This window comes from Fragaria vesca, linkage group LG5 (assembly GCF_000184155.1).
Source record: "Fragaria vesca subsp. vesca linkage group LG5, FraVesHawaii_1.0, whole genome shotgun sequence".
In the NCBI taxonomy this organism is placed as follows: domain Eukaryota; kingdom Viridiplantae; phylum Streptophyta; class Magnoliopsida; order Rosales; family Rosaceae; genus Fragaria; species Fragaria vesca.
In genome coordinates this window covers 16,613,562-16,629,514 of record NC_020495.1, presented here as the reverse complement: position 1 = coordinate 16,629,514, position 15,953 = coordinate 16,613,562, and the positions used below count along the sequence as shown (strand labels likewise).

General features: G+C 36.5%; 3 protein-coding genes across 3 annotated transcripts in view; all 3 read right to left on the bottom strand.

Annotated features, from left to right (window-relative positions):
* Positions 1-6,282: 6,282 nt before the first annotated feature.
* LOC101290953 (putative elongation of fatty acids protein DDB_G0272012-like) lies at positions 6,283-7,222 on the bottom strand. Its single transcript, XM_004299906.1, has one exon. It carries the CDS (start codon positions 7,112-7,114, stop codon positions 6,335-6,337), a length of 780 nt encoding a protein of 259 aa, XP_004299954.1. The 5' UTR covers positions 7,115-7,222; the 3' UTR covers positions 6,283-6,334.
* A 2,487-nt stretch (positions 7,223-9,709) lies between these two features.
* Positions 9,710-13,147, bottom strand: LOC101315433 (anaphase-promoting complex subunit 10-like). Its single transcript, XM_004299905.1, has 8 exons — positions 12,634-13,147; positions 12,285-12,358; positions 10,999-11,245; positions 10,789-10,881; positions 10,631-10,701; positions 10,182-10,286; positions 9,898-10,098; positions 9,710-9,777 (listed from the first exon to the last, which is right to left on the bottom strand). Exons 3-7 carry the CDS (start codon positions 11,233-11,235, stop codon positions 10,029-10,031), a joined length of 576 nt encoding a protein of 191 aa, XP_004299953.1. The 5' UTR covers positions 11,236-11,245; positions 12,285-12,358; positions 12,634-13,147; the 3' UTR covers positions 9,710-9,777; positions 9,898-10,028.
* A 1,483-nt stretch (positions 13,148-14,630) lies between these two features.
* Positions 14,631-15,953, bottom strand: part of LOC101315147 — a 6,718-nt gene continuing 5,395 nt past the window's right edge. Inside the window, exon 8 of the mRNA XM_004299904.1 lies at positions 14,631-15,340. Coding sequence (XP_004299952.1) covers positions 15,061-15,340 — 280 coding nt within the window. The 3' untranslated portion in view covers positions 14,631-15,060. The remainder of the gene's footprint in view (positions 15,341-15,953) is intronic.

The window sequence follows — 15,953 nt, the reverse complement described above, 5'->3', positions numbered from 1 at the left end:
CACGCTACACGTTTTGCTTATTTTGAGTAAACCACATTTTATGCGAGATTAATTGTAGTTCACTTTGTGGTTATTGAATTTTTTTTATTTTTTATTTTATCCTGGTTTTTATTTCTGTGATGTAAGACGGCAAATGCCCGGGAAATTATTCAAAGAATTTAATATAACAATTGTAATTCTAGTTCACATTTTTAATACAGATATATGTTCTAATAATTGGGAAGAACATGCCTCGATCAATCTCAATGAAACTTGAGGGGGGTGCTTGGGGGAGGAAAGGTTATACTGGAAGCAGCGTTCGAAGATTACCTGGCTCACGGAGGGTGACAAAAACACAAAATTCTTTCATCGGTAGGACGTCTCTAACAAAAGAGCTAAAAACTGTCTTACTGATTTATTTGATGAGAAACATTGACACTATAAATACCTTTTCTCATATCAAGATGAAGATTTTCGGCGAGAGAGAACAAATTACTCCCGAAAGCTCAGAAGTCTCCCAAACCTTGAAGAATCATCAAGCTGCCAAATAGCTAACTGATTCTTCATCAACCTCAAGCCTAAAAGTTGTCAAATCCCGAAGAGTCACCAAGCTGTCAAATAGACGACATCTTCACTAACTACAAAACGAAGAACAACCACCACGTGACATCGCTTATGGCCTAAAACCGATCAACATCAAGCCTCCACGACAGTTGATCAACCTTCATCTTCAAGTCATCAACAAATGAAAACTTCTACCAAGTTCTTCCAACAAGCTCATGGAGAATCAACAAGCACTGAACACAAGTGCCGATTCATCTGCCATCAAAGCCGAAGAACCTTCACCACATGACACCACTCGTGACTAAATCCAATCAAGATCAAGCCTCTAAAGTGGTTTTGAGAAAAATCCATACATAATTTTCTTTTTCAATCTACACCCAATCCACGTAGACAACATTAATTCCTTATAGAGTGGTTACTCTAATGTGTGTGATTTTGATCGGATTTAGCCACGAGTGGTGTTATATAAAAATTAAGCATGATGAATCGAACAAAACATTCTCTATATTGAAAATTGGCTTGAATGTTACTCTAAAGTGGTGTTACTCTAATTTTCTCTTGAGACATAGCATGATTTTTTTGCCCTATGTTAATCGTGTTATTTGAGAAAATTGTTGGAAGGATTAGAAAGTTATTTTTGTTGTTATGTCGGAGTTTAGGTTGGTTTGCTTGAGGACAAGCAAAGTTCAAATTGGGAGTGTTTGTTGGATCATAATTCATATATAAATTTGTGCCCTAAACCTTGAAACTAATTGTTCTAAAATCCAATTTATTGTTTTAAAACTACACCCAATTATAGTAAAACCTCTATAAATGAATAATGTTGGGACCACGGAAATTATTATTTTACAAAGGTGTTATTATATTATTGATAAATAAATAATTTATTCGTTCAGCGATAAATGAATATTTAATATTTTATAGAGGCTTTTGTTGTTAAGAGTTTCTTTAATAGATTAATTTCAGTTTACACCCCTGAGGTTTATGGTTAATATCATTTCACTCCCCATACTTTTAATTTTAAAAATTTACCTCCTAAGGTTTTCAATTTTCATAAATCATGTCTAATTGCTGAAATTATATCTAATTCGGACGTTAATTTTGACTTCATAACTCACTAAAAGGGCTAAAAGAATCTTATAACAACATAAATCACTTTTTAGGACCCTTTTTTTTTTCTAAGATTTCATGCTATCATTTAACCTCCAAAGTGGACGGAATTTTAACAATTGTGTCTGATTTATGAAAATTGGAGACTTTAAGGGATAAATTTTCAAAATTAAAAGTATGAGGAGTGAAACGATGTTAACCCAAACCTCGGGGGTAAACTAAAATTATGGATACTTTGGGAATAACTAAATTGAGAAATTAATACTGATAAAAGTTTCCTTAATTTGTATTTTGAACATTATTTATTCTTACTTTTATGTATTTATCAATTATTATTATTTTTAATGATATTTTAAATACTTATTTAATAAATTATTACTTTATATATTCGTTGGGACCTAAAGCCGGGAGTCTAGAAAAATTATTATATTATGCATTTAGCGAGGTTCCTAGTAATATACACTAGTTCCTAGTCGGGACCGGATAAATTTATTATTTAATCGAGGTTATTCATTTATTGAACATTCATTTATCGAGGTTTTATTGTATTGCATGCCAACTAGGATCAAATATTAGATTTCATTTCTATAGAATTACACAAATCTCATAAAAATGAGTCAACTAAAAATATTAAGGTCATTTATAAATTCTTTAATAATTTAAGTGTATATCTTTTTATCAGTCATATTATTATCGCAATTGTGTATAGATGCAAGAACAGAGTGAGGGGATCTTCGTCTTCTAATTTAAGGAGCAAATATCGAGGGAGCACATCCCTAATGGTAGGCTATGGTTCTTCAGCAGTTTGTTGCTTCCCTTGGCGGAGTATGATAGAGGTCGAGATCTTGCAAAGGTTTCACTGAATTTCATGGAGATTTAGCTAGGTTGATGTGAAATAGTATTGCGATGCGCAATAATCGTGCTCTAACTATGCTCGAGAGTACTTTGGGGCATTTTGTGAGATTTCATTGAAAATAGCTATAGAGGAAAGAGTTTGTGCAACGATTTGGATTGTGCATGATGTTTGTCATCGCATCTTGGTTTCCAATTTCTTCTTCTCATCGGTTGTGATTGTGGGGTTGGAATTGAGGTTTGAGAAGTGTCACAGTATCTGTCGTGATTGTGGCTTCTATGAGCACTGAGTGGGAGGCTATGACGGTGAGCTGTGCAAATTTTGGAAGCAGGGTGCTCTACTCTAGCCTTGGAGGCAGCGTTAGTGGCTACAAAAAAGATCTGAAAAGGGTATGTTGATCAGTGGTATCTCGACAGGAAACCCAAATTTGAAATTGGCCGTGCGCCTAGCTGCTGAGGGTCCAAGAGGATCAGCTGCGAATAAAGCTATGCATGCGGACCTCAGTGGAGCTGATTCTTATGGGCTCCTGTGTGAGAAGGTAGTGCGTACCCTTAAGTCTTCTTCTCTTCACCTTGGCGGACTTTTGGAGTTTCCAATGACCTATAAGAGGATGTTTGGATGTTCGCTTGAAAACAAAAACAAGAAGCCTAGCAAGAATCTTGGTGTGCCACCAACACGTCTTTGGGCGACTATGTATACTTTCAAATGGAATTATGTAATAAATTGAAATTTAGTTGTGTAGGATTACCAAGTGTGCGTATTTGTTTGCAATGATAGGGTTACTAGCAGGTTGTAAGGGAGCTTGTGTCCATAAGGTTCATGTCGCATTACGACAGTTGATGTATATGCTTTTTGACTGTGGATAAGTTAATGAAATTGTCTATTATTTAGGAAAAAAAAAAAAAATCAATGTAGTACCATTCTATAGAGAATTAAGTTTATCGTTCAGGATATCAAGGCTCCAGTAAGCAGATTTGTCTTTGTTTCCTTCTATCATAAGTAGCGTTAGGGCTGAGCATAAAAAATCAAAATCTCAATCACATTTTGATCCCGTCTTGAAATTTGACGGGATGAGACCGGATTAGTATCTTAAAAATCTCAATCCTTATATCTTTATTAGTATCTTGTGGTATGTAATTGAGCAAAACATACTGGGGCCCCCAATATTTCGGGCTAGGGTTGTTGCCTGTTTAGGCTAACCTCACGTCTAGGTCGGGTCAACTTGCTACGTTAAAAAGTTAGTATGGCATATACAGTTACTATTGAAGCGGCCACGAAGTATGGCATATACTATCATACCCTATTTTCAATTGTTGATATGGTAAGTTAACTTTTTGTCAAAAAAAAAAAATGTGCGCCTATTGCCACCTCACAAACTACTTTGATCACCCCATATTCTCTTCACACCTCACTTATATAATTTTAATTGTAAGTCTAGTTTGTTCACCCTACATTCTCTTCATATATTTTGTCAAATTCAGATTTGCTCAAGGTAAGTAAAATTACCAAGTGAACAAAAATTCACATGAAAGTATATATCCAAGTTAAAGATCGAACAAGAAAAAAACTCTCAAATTTAACAACTCAATAGTATTAGTCGATATCAAGATGCACAATGCCTGTAAATGTATCTCTAGTAGCAATGTCTTCCATACTTCTAAGTTTCTTGAACTGATCTATCTATTATTCATAAATACGGTACAATAATTGTTCATGAATATTTACATACAAAATCAACATAGGAAATAATGAGTAAATGGATAGACATTCATCAACAAAAAAAAAAAAAAAATACAAACAGTTTACCTCATTTTTAGGTTAAATGCTAGTGTCTTCAGACTCACGACCGAATATGATAAATCTGGGTTAGAGTTATGAAATTTGTGTTCATCCAAAACAAAAAGATAAAAATAAAAATTATAATTTGTAACAACTTATTGTCCCTTGCTATAATTTTACATCAGAGTATTTTGGTATTTTAATAAATCAACAATATGTGAGGTGAATAAAGTGGTTTGTGTGGTGGCAATAGACGCACCCTAAAAAAATTCAAGACATGCCATGTGTTTGGTATGTTGGGAATTTTATTCGAATTCCCTTGGATCCATATCATATATAAATTGCTTTTTCTGTAATGAGTGTCTTTTTTTCAATGAAATTGTCATTAATTACCAAAAAAAAATTGCTACTCGTTGCTTTGTGCTTTAGGCGTAAAAATATATTACATAGGAATTAAGAAATACCTAAGTTAGAGACATCTATGCATCTCCATTAGGCCCAGACCTGAGATTTTGAGGCTTGAGTCGAACTCTCAGAGTTGGGCCCATATTTTTTTTTTAATATATATAAAATAGCATATAACATCCAAAAATATATAGGATTTTTATGCAAAATACTTATTATGCAAATAGGATTCCAAATCCTTGATGGTTTAGTAATCTTAATTGTATTATAAATCCTATCTATACAATAAATATTTTACCTGTTTGGCTGCTTCTATTTAATATTTTAATTTTTTTATGGGTACAAATTTAAAGTAGTAATTGATGGTTTGGCCCCTCATCACGTGTAATTGTCTTTGTTTTAGGATAGTTATCTTTAATTCATGTCAGATTGCACAGCCAAAAAAACTATTAAAAAAAAAATTTGGACAACTATAAAAAATATTTTTGGGCCTCATAGATTTTTGGACCCCGAGTCCCAAGCCTCTTGTGCCTCTATTCAAATCCGGGCCTGATCTCCATCAAAACTTGAACATCCAAATATACACATATGACCTATACCAAAACAGAGAAATAAAAAGTTTGGTAGAGTGTGGAAGACACAAACAAAATCCCACAGGCAAAGCATCTTAGGTGCCAAGATGCTAGTAAACTATGGTGGCGTTTGTTACATCGGATTAGCAGGGATTGGATTAGCTTAGGTAAGAAAATAGTTTGAAACCCATGTTTGGAGGAACACGGGACTGAATTAAATGAGTATAGGTAGTCCTCGCGTCCCTTTTTGGCCTTCTTACATAGTCACCCCAAAATTGGGCGGACTACATACCACATCGTTGTTTAACGATTTCGACCACTGCTTCGACTCTCTGCTCCGACTCTCTATGCTCTCTCTTCTACTGGACATGTATGATCTCCTCTCTATTTTCAATTAAGGCATTGAAAATCATTTTCGAAAAGCCCCAAAATATCTCTGTGTTCATGTCCTTAGATGATGATGTGAGGAAAGTGTATGTCCAAAATCTTCTTACTGCTACTCCTAGGGGATCTACCTAGCTTCCCACTTTATATGCTTTTTAGGGGATTTGCAGTCACTACACATGTTGGAGAAGCCACCACAAAGCTAGATGAACTAATTTTGTAATCGTTAGATTAGCATTCACATTTTCATACTTTGTTGGGTTGTGCTAAATGAGAGTTCAAATTTCATTGTTGTATTTATTGATGAACTTGTCAATGTGTATAAACTATATTGTGACTGATATTTTTATTGTATAAACTTACTAATCTATATGAAATTGACAAATCTACTTCAATGATCATTTAGTCCTGTACAAGCCCCAAACATGAGATTAGACTATTTTTATAGTTTTGCTCTTTAGTCCGAAGCAGTACCAAACATGGGACTGGCTTAATCTGGCTTAATCATAGCATAAGCCAAGGTTAGACAGTCCGGGACTGTTTTACAAATTAGTCCTGCCTTAGGCAGTCCTGTGTAACAAACATGCTATATATTCCCATCCATGAAAACAAACACTAGAGCTAAACGCAAGGCCCAAAAACAAGTGAATCAAATTGCATTCAGATGATCAAAGAATCAACAATGAATTCATGAGCGTTTATCCTTTGGGTTTCTACTGGCATAGCTCTTGCCATGAAAATCAAGAAAAAGCGCCAGCAGCGAGGCATTAAAGACGGCATTGAAGCACCATCCCCAGATTCCGGAGCACCCAGACCCGGAGAAATGCAGGTACAGCATCCGACCCGAAACCGCAAAGCTGAAAACGAACTGGACTATCTGGCAGTCTGTGACGGCGCGCTTCCACCTGGGGCGTATCCCGACGGCGCAGAGGAAGTAGTAGGCGTACATGAGGACGTGGACGGAGGCGTTGGTGACGAGGGCGACGGGGAAGAGTGACTGGCGGGTGTGGAGCCAGAGGTAGCACATGAGGAGGACGGTGGCGTGGTGGTAGACGTGGAGGAAGGAGAGGCGGTGGAGGGAGCGGGTGAGGATGATGAGCAGGGTGTCGAGGAACTCGAGGAGCTTGGAGAGGTAGAAGACGTAGGCCCAGAAGAAGAGGGGCCCAGTTGGGGTGGTGGTGGTGGGGGAGAAGCAGAGGGTGGAGGAAGGGGAGGAGAGGATGGAGAGGGTGCAGCCGAGGGCCATGGTGAGGGAGAGGAGGAAGAGGGTGAGGTTGTGGAGGGCGGAGATTGGTTTGAGGTTGAGTGGGGGGAGTGGGAGGCGCGTGAGGAGGAGAGTGAGGGAGAGGTAGGTGAGGAGGGCGAGGGTGAGGAAGAGTGGTGTGGAGGCCGGGGTTTCACCCTCCGTCCATGTGAAGTAGAGGATGGTTGGGTGGTCAACGAGCCAATACTGGAGGTTGGACATCATCACGCGCCGCCGTGGACGACGAATTTATTCGATAGGTGCTTGATCTAATCAGGAAAAGGGACCAGAGGGCGTGATAGACGAATAGAAAGTGTTACAGAGTTGTAGGTTGAACACGATTGAGATCCGGCCACGTAACTTTATCTTGACAGGTGGGACCCACAAACTTATTATCGAACTCAGCTCAACTCGTTGGTAAAATGATTGACAAATGAGTATTTTTTACTAGCTAATTATTGGGGTTATTCCCTTTGCTGGGGTTTGCAAGATAACCACATAATTCATAGCTTTGCTGGGGTTTGCAGGTTGGTGTTATTTTTTTAGTCATGCCGTCAAACGTGGGTTAGGCAAATGGTAAAATAAGCTTGGCTTAAGTAATGTTGGACTCCAATTAGGCCCGAGCTAGACAACCCCTCGTACCAAACGTGCAATTTAGGCATTCGGATGCTATTGTCTGACAGCCTATTGGTTATATAAGCATCTATACAAAAATTTTCATTAATGCCAGCTGTACAAAAAGTTTAGTCTTCCTTGGATTTCCCTGTGCTGTTGCTTGCTTGTCCCCTTGTATCATCAATATTTCATTTCCAAACCAAAAACAGAGGTTAGATAGACAAAAGGAGCTTTACTGGTTGTGCAATTGAAGAATAAGCAAGAGTGAACAATATTAGATGAGGTAACCAAACATGCAAAGATGAGGTTTTGTCATACAGCAATCCACAAACGTGGATGTATTAGGCTACACAGTAAAGTCATACGTGAAATGTGTTGGTATGAACAAATCGATCCATATGAGAACAGGCAATGGGAAAAAAGATTGGTATCTCATATGTCAGCATGTCATAGATGAAATGCAGTAGCATATATAGAAAACGAAATTATTTAGTTGTTTTGATATCATATAGGAAATTATTAGCAACTAATGAAAACTATATTTTTAAATGAGTATCGGTCTGGAGTTCTATATAAGTTCAATTTAGATGAAAGACTTCCTCAATTCAGGTTATAAACTTGTAACAAAAGACTAAAAAACAATGAATTTTCAATTGTGTTACCTTTTGCATTTCTTCTCTGCATCTGATTGAGACATTACATTTGTAGTTGCATCTGCTCCTCTTTTTCTGTCCGATACTTTTTCTGGTGTAGCAATAACCGATTCTTTGTGTGCTGCTGGCAGTGAACTTCCTGAGTTGGCTTGAATGCTTGTCACCAATAATTCATCATAGTTATTGACTTTGGTTCAAAGATACGAGTCTCTCCCTCTTTTTCTCAATTACTTCTGGTCGAGTTTCACCAATAATTCATCATAGTTATTGACTTTGCATTCACTAATTCTTCGCAGCTGCAGCCAAAGAATTGCTCTGCTGATTTTCCCTTAAGAATCACATTTTTGATCATCGTTGTCATGGATTGTCATATGTACCTTGAAACTGTTGAAGAAATTGAAAATTGTCATTTCTTATTATGTACACTTAATTAAAAAAAGAAATAAGATATATGTTGCTCTTGAACTTACTTTGGAATAGGTGTTTGTGTACCATCCACATTGCAAGTAAACGCATCAGTGTCTTCTTGTTGTTTTAGCTCCCTGTAGCATCCTGTGTTTGGACAACACCTATAACACCATCCATCAAAGGTTGAGATTCTCTGAATTGAAGCTTTACAAAAGAATGATTCCTTCTGTTGGATACAAAGACAATGATATCACTATTAGATGCAAGTAAACGAGTATAAGTTGAAAGCAGAAGTTTTATTGGATAGATGATAGTACCATGTGTTTCTTAGGATTAAGCTCATACAATTGAAAGACTGTTTCCAGTTTTCCTTGTTTTGAGACCTCAGATATTGTTAGTTGACCAGTTGACCAGATATCCTCACCTTGTCTCCTAATTTGTTAAACCCGCATTTACTTTACGAATTTATGTTGTGTTGTTTTTCAAAAAGACCATTAATAATTTTGTTGTAGTTATTTATCTTACTCTGCTTTGTATTTCTCCTCCTCTTCAACAGGTGGATTGTAGATGACACATGTATGTGCTGTTCCTGTTGCAGTGGTTTCCCCTATACATTAGATTGAAAATTAGTTAGAAGGTGCTGGTAGGCTGCACAGCAAGTGAACACATTAAATTAAAATTAGTAATGTTTATTGACCTTTCAGTTGGGTTGCTCTCAAGCTGTGAACAGAGCAAAGACTGGTGCTGGTAATTTCCGAAGAGCTTGGACATCGAAGCTTCTTCAAAGAGCACCCCAAAAGCTAATTTTTAGCTGTTCCCTCCTGCAATACAAATTTGAAAGATCATGTTGTTATATGTCTACATAATTAGTCATTCTTATGCAGCATTGAATTTTGATATAGTGTACCTCCAATTTTCAAGTGTAAATTCACATATCAATTCCGAATGATTTTTTTCCTTTGAAGATCTGTATTGACTTCTTTGATGCAGCCAAAAATATCTTGAAATTGCATACACAAAAACTATCAGTACCATAGATTTATTGGAACATTATATCAATACAAAATGAATTATAGTGCAACTGTTAAACTTGCCTGCAAGGACTGATTGTCCATCAAGTTCTGCTGTTAATTCATGGAATTGCAGTAGACGAAATCCATGTCTTGGAATTGAGTAAATGGATTAGAGACAATAGTAGTATAATTTGGGTAACTGTAAGTTGTGTTCAATACAAAATCAACATAACAGTCATTCAAAGATTAAGTATTCATCTTCTTGATTCAATTTCAATTGTACCAATGAGATAAAAAGTTAATGGAACAGTCACCGGACCCATATCTACTATTTGCAGCAGCATGATCAAAGCATAAAGAAGTTCTATGTAAAACATGCGGTGTTTAGATTGGAATAGGATTGAAACTCGATGTCCAATCTTTCCATGTGTCCATGCCGTGCCACGTTTCTCATCTGATAGAAGCATAGGTACTGAACTCCCTTGAAGTAAACTGAAATGGCTGATGTGGAATAGGGTTCCTGCAGTGCACAAATTCAAAAAGATAAGACAAAGTTCTTCATCATGAACAATGAAACAGCAAGGAAAAGATAAGTGGACACACAGTCTAGGGCCATATAGTTTGATCTGGCGCACATGCGTGTCCCTCCCGTTAAGGTGATTTGATAACACAGAGATTTGCAGCATAAATGTGTTGACGAAAGTTTCCCTGCCAAAAAAGTCAGCGTGAAACATAAGAAAACAAAGAGCTATCCCACATGAATATATTTTGCAAATCGTTTCTTTCAGCATTTCATTATCATTCCTCAAACATACTCACAGTTTAAGAATGTTTCACTTTATCATAAAATGAAAGGTGCTATTGAACCCAACACTGTAACAAGGTTTCACACAGGTTTGATTTTTCATGAGTACTAATGTAGCTAACAAGTTTCTAATTTCTTATCAGTAATATCCTACTGTTGTAACACAACCTTCCTGCACAAATGAGGACACAACTATGTAGTTTAATCAATTTAAGAAATAAATGCTTTAACTGCTTTAACTGCTTACCTTGCATCATTTCCAGACAATGATATATAAATCCAACCCCTCGGCTTATAGAGCTCAACAGTTTTTATATCCTAACATCATACAAAACACAATGTCAAAATTAAATAAATTGGGAATTTTACCTCAAAATCATAGAACATAATATATAAACAGAATACCTTCAAGTTGTGGAAGCCATCCCCAGCACGAATCAATATCTTAGATGGCGTATAGCTCTCATCAAGTTTGAAATCCACGTAGAGAACAACAAGCTTGAATTTACATCCCACAGTACCAAAAACCCATCAAAATCAGAAACACAAATTTTCAAAATATAGAAAAAAAAAAAAAAAAAACTAAATATAAAGCATTGAATTTTTCACACTTACTTGAAGCTTCACTTTCTTCTGGAACTGAATGTTGACCAAATGAGGCTGAGCACCGTCTGATTGCCAATAAGTATCGAGATTGTCATCGCGGAGATACGACACACCGTTGCCGGACTTCCAGGAGCTGACGCTCCAGGTGGCGTTCTTGCCCGTTTCTCGGAGGTTGTCTTCCACCATCAGCACTTGGTTCCCTACTGTCAGCTTCCCTTCCTCTTCTCCCTCCGATGATTCCGCCATTCTTGGATTCCTTTAAACCCACAACAGAAAAAAAAAAAAAAAATTTCAGTAATTCGATCAAGTAGCTATAATCCCAATTGCGTATTGCAAATCATGGCGGGCTTTGATGTCGTCAACACTGATACACTAAGCAAAAGTCAGTATTGCCCCCACGATCCATTTATTTACGGATATGTATCCGGACTTTTCCGACGCGTTTCCAACCGTATTCTAAAACAGATTCTTAACCTACAAGGCTCCGACTACGCGCTGGTATCCGAAAATGGACAGATATGGCGGGATACAACTGGGTACGATCACTTCTTTATTGTTATTAGTGAAATTTTTCATTCTTTATAATATAGAGCAATGAACTGAAACTCAAATGTTACACGGAAAGTGTCTTGATTTATATAGTATTTGCCACTCACATAAAAATATCCCAGTAGCAAATGGATTGATTCTACTCTCTACTCTCTGGTTGACCTGTGCTAATTTCAGATGTATAATATCTGCTCATATGAACTATATAGGAATTTCTTTGTTTTTGTAATTGTAGGGTTGAATCTTGAACATCAAAATTCCCTCTTTTTTTTGTAGTGTATTCACTTAATCATTTAAGATTTACTGCTTTAGGTTTCTGGTATACCTATGCAGGCCCCCCTCTAAATCAGCAGCATCTGATTATCAGTAATTGGACAACAATATAGTGTATAAATGAAGAAAAGACGACTGGAGATCAATTTCTGGCTATATATGTGTATATCTCTAACTATATTATCTGATGGAAAGAAAAATCTTTTCGTGAATTTATGGATGGTCAAAATCTGATTGAAGAATAGGTCAATTATGGATGGTCCATCAGTAATTCAGTATTAATACAGATGTAGAGAACCCACAAAAGTAAATGAAGAGAGAATGATTATAGACCAACTCTAGCCTTGGCTGTCTACCATATAAGTGCAAAATTCATTCACTTAAGGTTTCAGAAGAACTTTGGTACAGAAGTGTCACAAATCCATAAAGATATCCCACGTAAATGAATAATATGAAACTTCAGTAACACATACCTGTGAACCTCAGATTGTCAAAACTTCAAGAAGACTACAGAAGCTGAATCAAATTCTTTGTTTTCAAGCAGAATCTGGAAAAAAAAAATGAAAAAAATAAAGAATGGAAGACCAAAAAGAAACTGGATTATGAATACCTTTAAAATTTGATAATCCTATTTACACAATTTCACAACACACCCCACTTCAAAGCATAAACAGTTTGTGTAACAAAGGGGTTATAATTTAGGAAAAGCAATTTTAACATGTAGCATAGCTTTAACCATATTTCATGGTTGCTGAATTAACAATCGGAGAAAAGGAGCATGAAAATAAGACAACAAAGATGTATGATAGCAAATGCCCATACCTTAACCGCAATAAGAAATAGAAGGGATCCAGGGTAACAGACACAGAAACAGCAGCAAAACAGTATGTGTCCACTATTTTGCACACAACCTACAAAAACAATCAAAAACTACAAATTAGGGACTGCTCTATCTGAAATCAAACAGCAGATTATGAAAACATGATGACTCGAACGTATATCACAAAACTAAACCAATATTATTATTAAAATATTAAACCCATATCAATCATCCAGAATGCTATATTAAAATTTTCTGATAAAGGTCGGGTTTAGAAAAATAACATGTAACTATTGATAAAGGACGAATCCATTGAATGAAAATGAGGAACACCCAGATGAGCAAAGACTGAAAGCAAAGGTAGAAACCATGGTAGAAGATTTTGGAGGCCGAGGCAATCTGTTTCCATGCCCCATTAAACTCAAGATTTACTATGGTGCATCTGAATTTAACTCGTAATCTGTGAAGTTATGCAGATGAATTCTTGAGAAAAGAAAGGCAAAATATGCATATGCTCTTCTGGTTATAAAAAACTCAGCAAAACCACTACCTAAACCAGTATATGTAAAACTGGTGATTTTGACCTTTCATCTGCAATTATGGACGTGGCCCTCTCTACCTAACCACAGTGTGATAGGAATGTGGTAACTTTAATCACAATTCCACGATCTTATAATCACAATTCGTAGCTCAAAATAATTGTTATTGGGACCTTAAACAAAACAATTAACAGGCCTAAATGATACCAAACAAATAAACTCAATCTCCATAGTACTGAAAAAACCAATGAGAGACGTACCTCTTTTGAATCACCTGTTCCAAAACAAACTCGAAGCCGATCAGTATCCTCGAGCCCTCCGACGATCTATGGTCAAGCCGTTGGGGATTGGACCCGACGCCGTCGTTTGGGGATGGAACGTGGTGAAGATGGAGAGGATATAGCAGCGGCCGTGAAGGTGACAGTAGCGCCAGGCGTAGTCGACGGCTGACGTTTGATCGGTAAATGAGAGAGGAGAGGGTAGTAAATGCGGGTGAGGGTAGATAGGTACTTTTCATATGAAAAGTTGGAAACTTGTGCATGAGATTGTCACCCCTTTTCGACTCGTCGTACATATCTCTATCTCTACTGTTAGAAACCCAAACGCGCTTCTGCTGTCAAGGCTTCACCAATTTTATAAATTTCTCAAATAACTCATTTGTTGCAAAAACACAGTAAATAGAAAAAAAAATATATATGTTAAAAGAGTATTACAGTAAAACAAACAGAAAAAATAAACTAAAATTAAAAATATATAGGATTATAGTGGAGAAAAATAAGGAATGTGGTGAATATCAGATATGGTAGCGGCAGTTTGATCCCATGAATGGTGGAGCCGTTCAATTAGAACTGCTATTCAACCGCTCTCATGCAATTCGCAGAGATAAGGCGTTTACAATTTGTTTGATCAGGATTTTTTTTTCAAATTTGAAGCTCTTTTCGATTATCAATACTGCAAATTTACACTTGAAAGAAGGGAAAACACATACAAGGGAATCAATTTGCTTTGGAAGGAGGGGGTTATAAATTTGAACACATATCGACCGAGGTATGAAGTGCCAAATTGTTTATGTTTTTTTTTTTTGATCCGCGTGCGGAAGCACAGGTAATATGCTAGTTATTAGAAAGCGAAACATTTTTTTGAATTACCCAAAAAACCAAGGTAATAAAAAATTCTCAAAAAAATAAAAATAAGTTACTATACGTATAACCGTAAAACAACACTGAAATTTTAAGAAAAAAAAATAGCAAGGTAATAGAAAATTCTCAAAAAAATAAAAATAAGTTACTATAGGCATAACCACAAAACACCACTGAAATTTTAGAAAAGAAAAAAAGAACGTGGTTTGTTCCCACTTTTAGTGGAACAATTATCTAAGAAATAAGATAATCAGATTCATTCCATTTTAAGTGAAACAGTTGAAGTTAAACTTCTCTCATTTTGTAAACTCACGTGCAAATGCACAGGTAAAAGGCTAGTAATATATTATATAACGTTCAAAAACTAGCACACTACATGAATCCCTTCACATAATTTGGCGTCCTCCAAGACATCAGGAAATATGGCAATATGCACTACTAGAATCAGAATCTGCAAATATTTTCACTCATGTTCAAAAACAAATTTTCTACCTAAAACTGAAATCTAGTGATTTACTGAACTTCTGAGGACAACATATTACAATGAAACCAAGAGGAACTATAGAAGCAAAAATGAGAAATCGGTCTCCTTGTATTCATCATTCAGCAATCCTCTGCCAGAGATGCCATAAATTACTGCAAATTCTGCACTAAAAACACCTCCTACACGCTCTTGTTTAAAGCTTTTATGAGTTTGTTGTATCCCCCTCAGGCAACAAAATTGGGCTCCGATGGTGATTCGTTAGTTAACCTATGCAGCCACTTTCTTCCGGACAATCCTCTTTCTACGTGTCTTGGGGGCTGAAGATTCACCCTCGCCAACAGAGTCATCATTCCTTTGTTTAATGCCAAGGAGCCCAAGTCCAGATACAACTGCATTCTTTGATATAAACCATTTTGGAGAGGACCGATCAACATTCTCAGAAGGCCTACTGTAAGCCTTCAAAAGATCATCAGACTGAACCAAGGGATCAGCCTCCACGCCAAGCCAAGCCAACCTTGATCTCTCACCTAACTGAATATTCAACACCCTGTGTACATTACCCAGTATGAGTAACCACTCAAATATCCTTCAAAATATGTACAGCAATAATATGTACTGCAATTCTACAATTAAGACCTAATATTTTTTTTCTTTCCACTCCTTGTGATGCTGCTTAAGACCTAATAAGCACAATGCTAAAATAGACGAAATAAAACATTTCATCTTGATGCCCTCATAATGGGGAAAGCATATAGCGAAGGGTTAGAAGAACTACATGATCCAAGTTCTAATCTATTCCAAAACAGAGCACAACAATGCTGTCAGAAAGTAGAATCAGAATATTCAGGGTATATATTTACTTCTTCAAAACGGTTATCGGACAATTCCATAGCGCATCCGATGATCCAAACAATATAGTTTCTACACTCACATGCAATGATCACACTTGCGAAGAATTTACTGCTAATACTTTATTGTCTATTCCGTGAGTGCTCATATTAAGGGGTGGACCACAACAATGTTGTACATTTCTTTTCTTAGGAGGGATCCTCTTCCTAAAGGGAATCATTAAACTCACTCCACAAAAAACAAAAAATTGTTTCACCAATTTATGGTACCAAGAATTGATGTGCAGAGTTTTTTTTTTTTTTTTGGTTTAC

What these genes read in the sequence shown, in the direction of transcription:
- LOC101315433 (XM_004299905.1), bottom strand. Translation starts at nt 11,235, where the DNA reads ATGGCGGAATCATCGGAGGGAGAAGAGGAAGGGAAGCTGACAGTAGGG. An exon ending in TTGTCTGGAAATGATGCAAG is followed by an intron (nt 10,287 to 10,630) that starts GTAAGCAGTTAA and finishes CTTTTTTGGCAG; the next exon opens with GGAAACTTTCGTCAACACAT. An exon ending in AAACTATATGGCCCTAGACT is followed by an intron (nt 10,099 to 10,181) that starts GTGTGTCCACTT and finishes TGTGCACTGCAG; the next exon opens with GAACCCTATTCCACATCAGC.
- LOC101290953 (XM_004299906.1), bottom strand. Translation starts at nt 7,114, where the DNA reads ATGATGTCCAACCTCCAGTATTGGCTCGTTGACCACCCAACCATCCTC.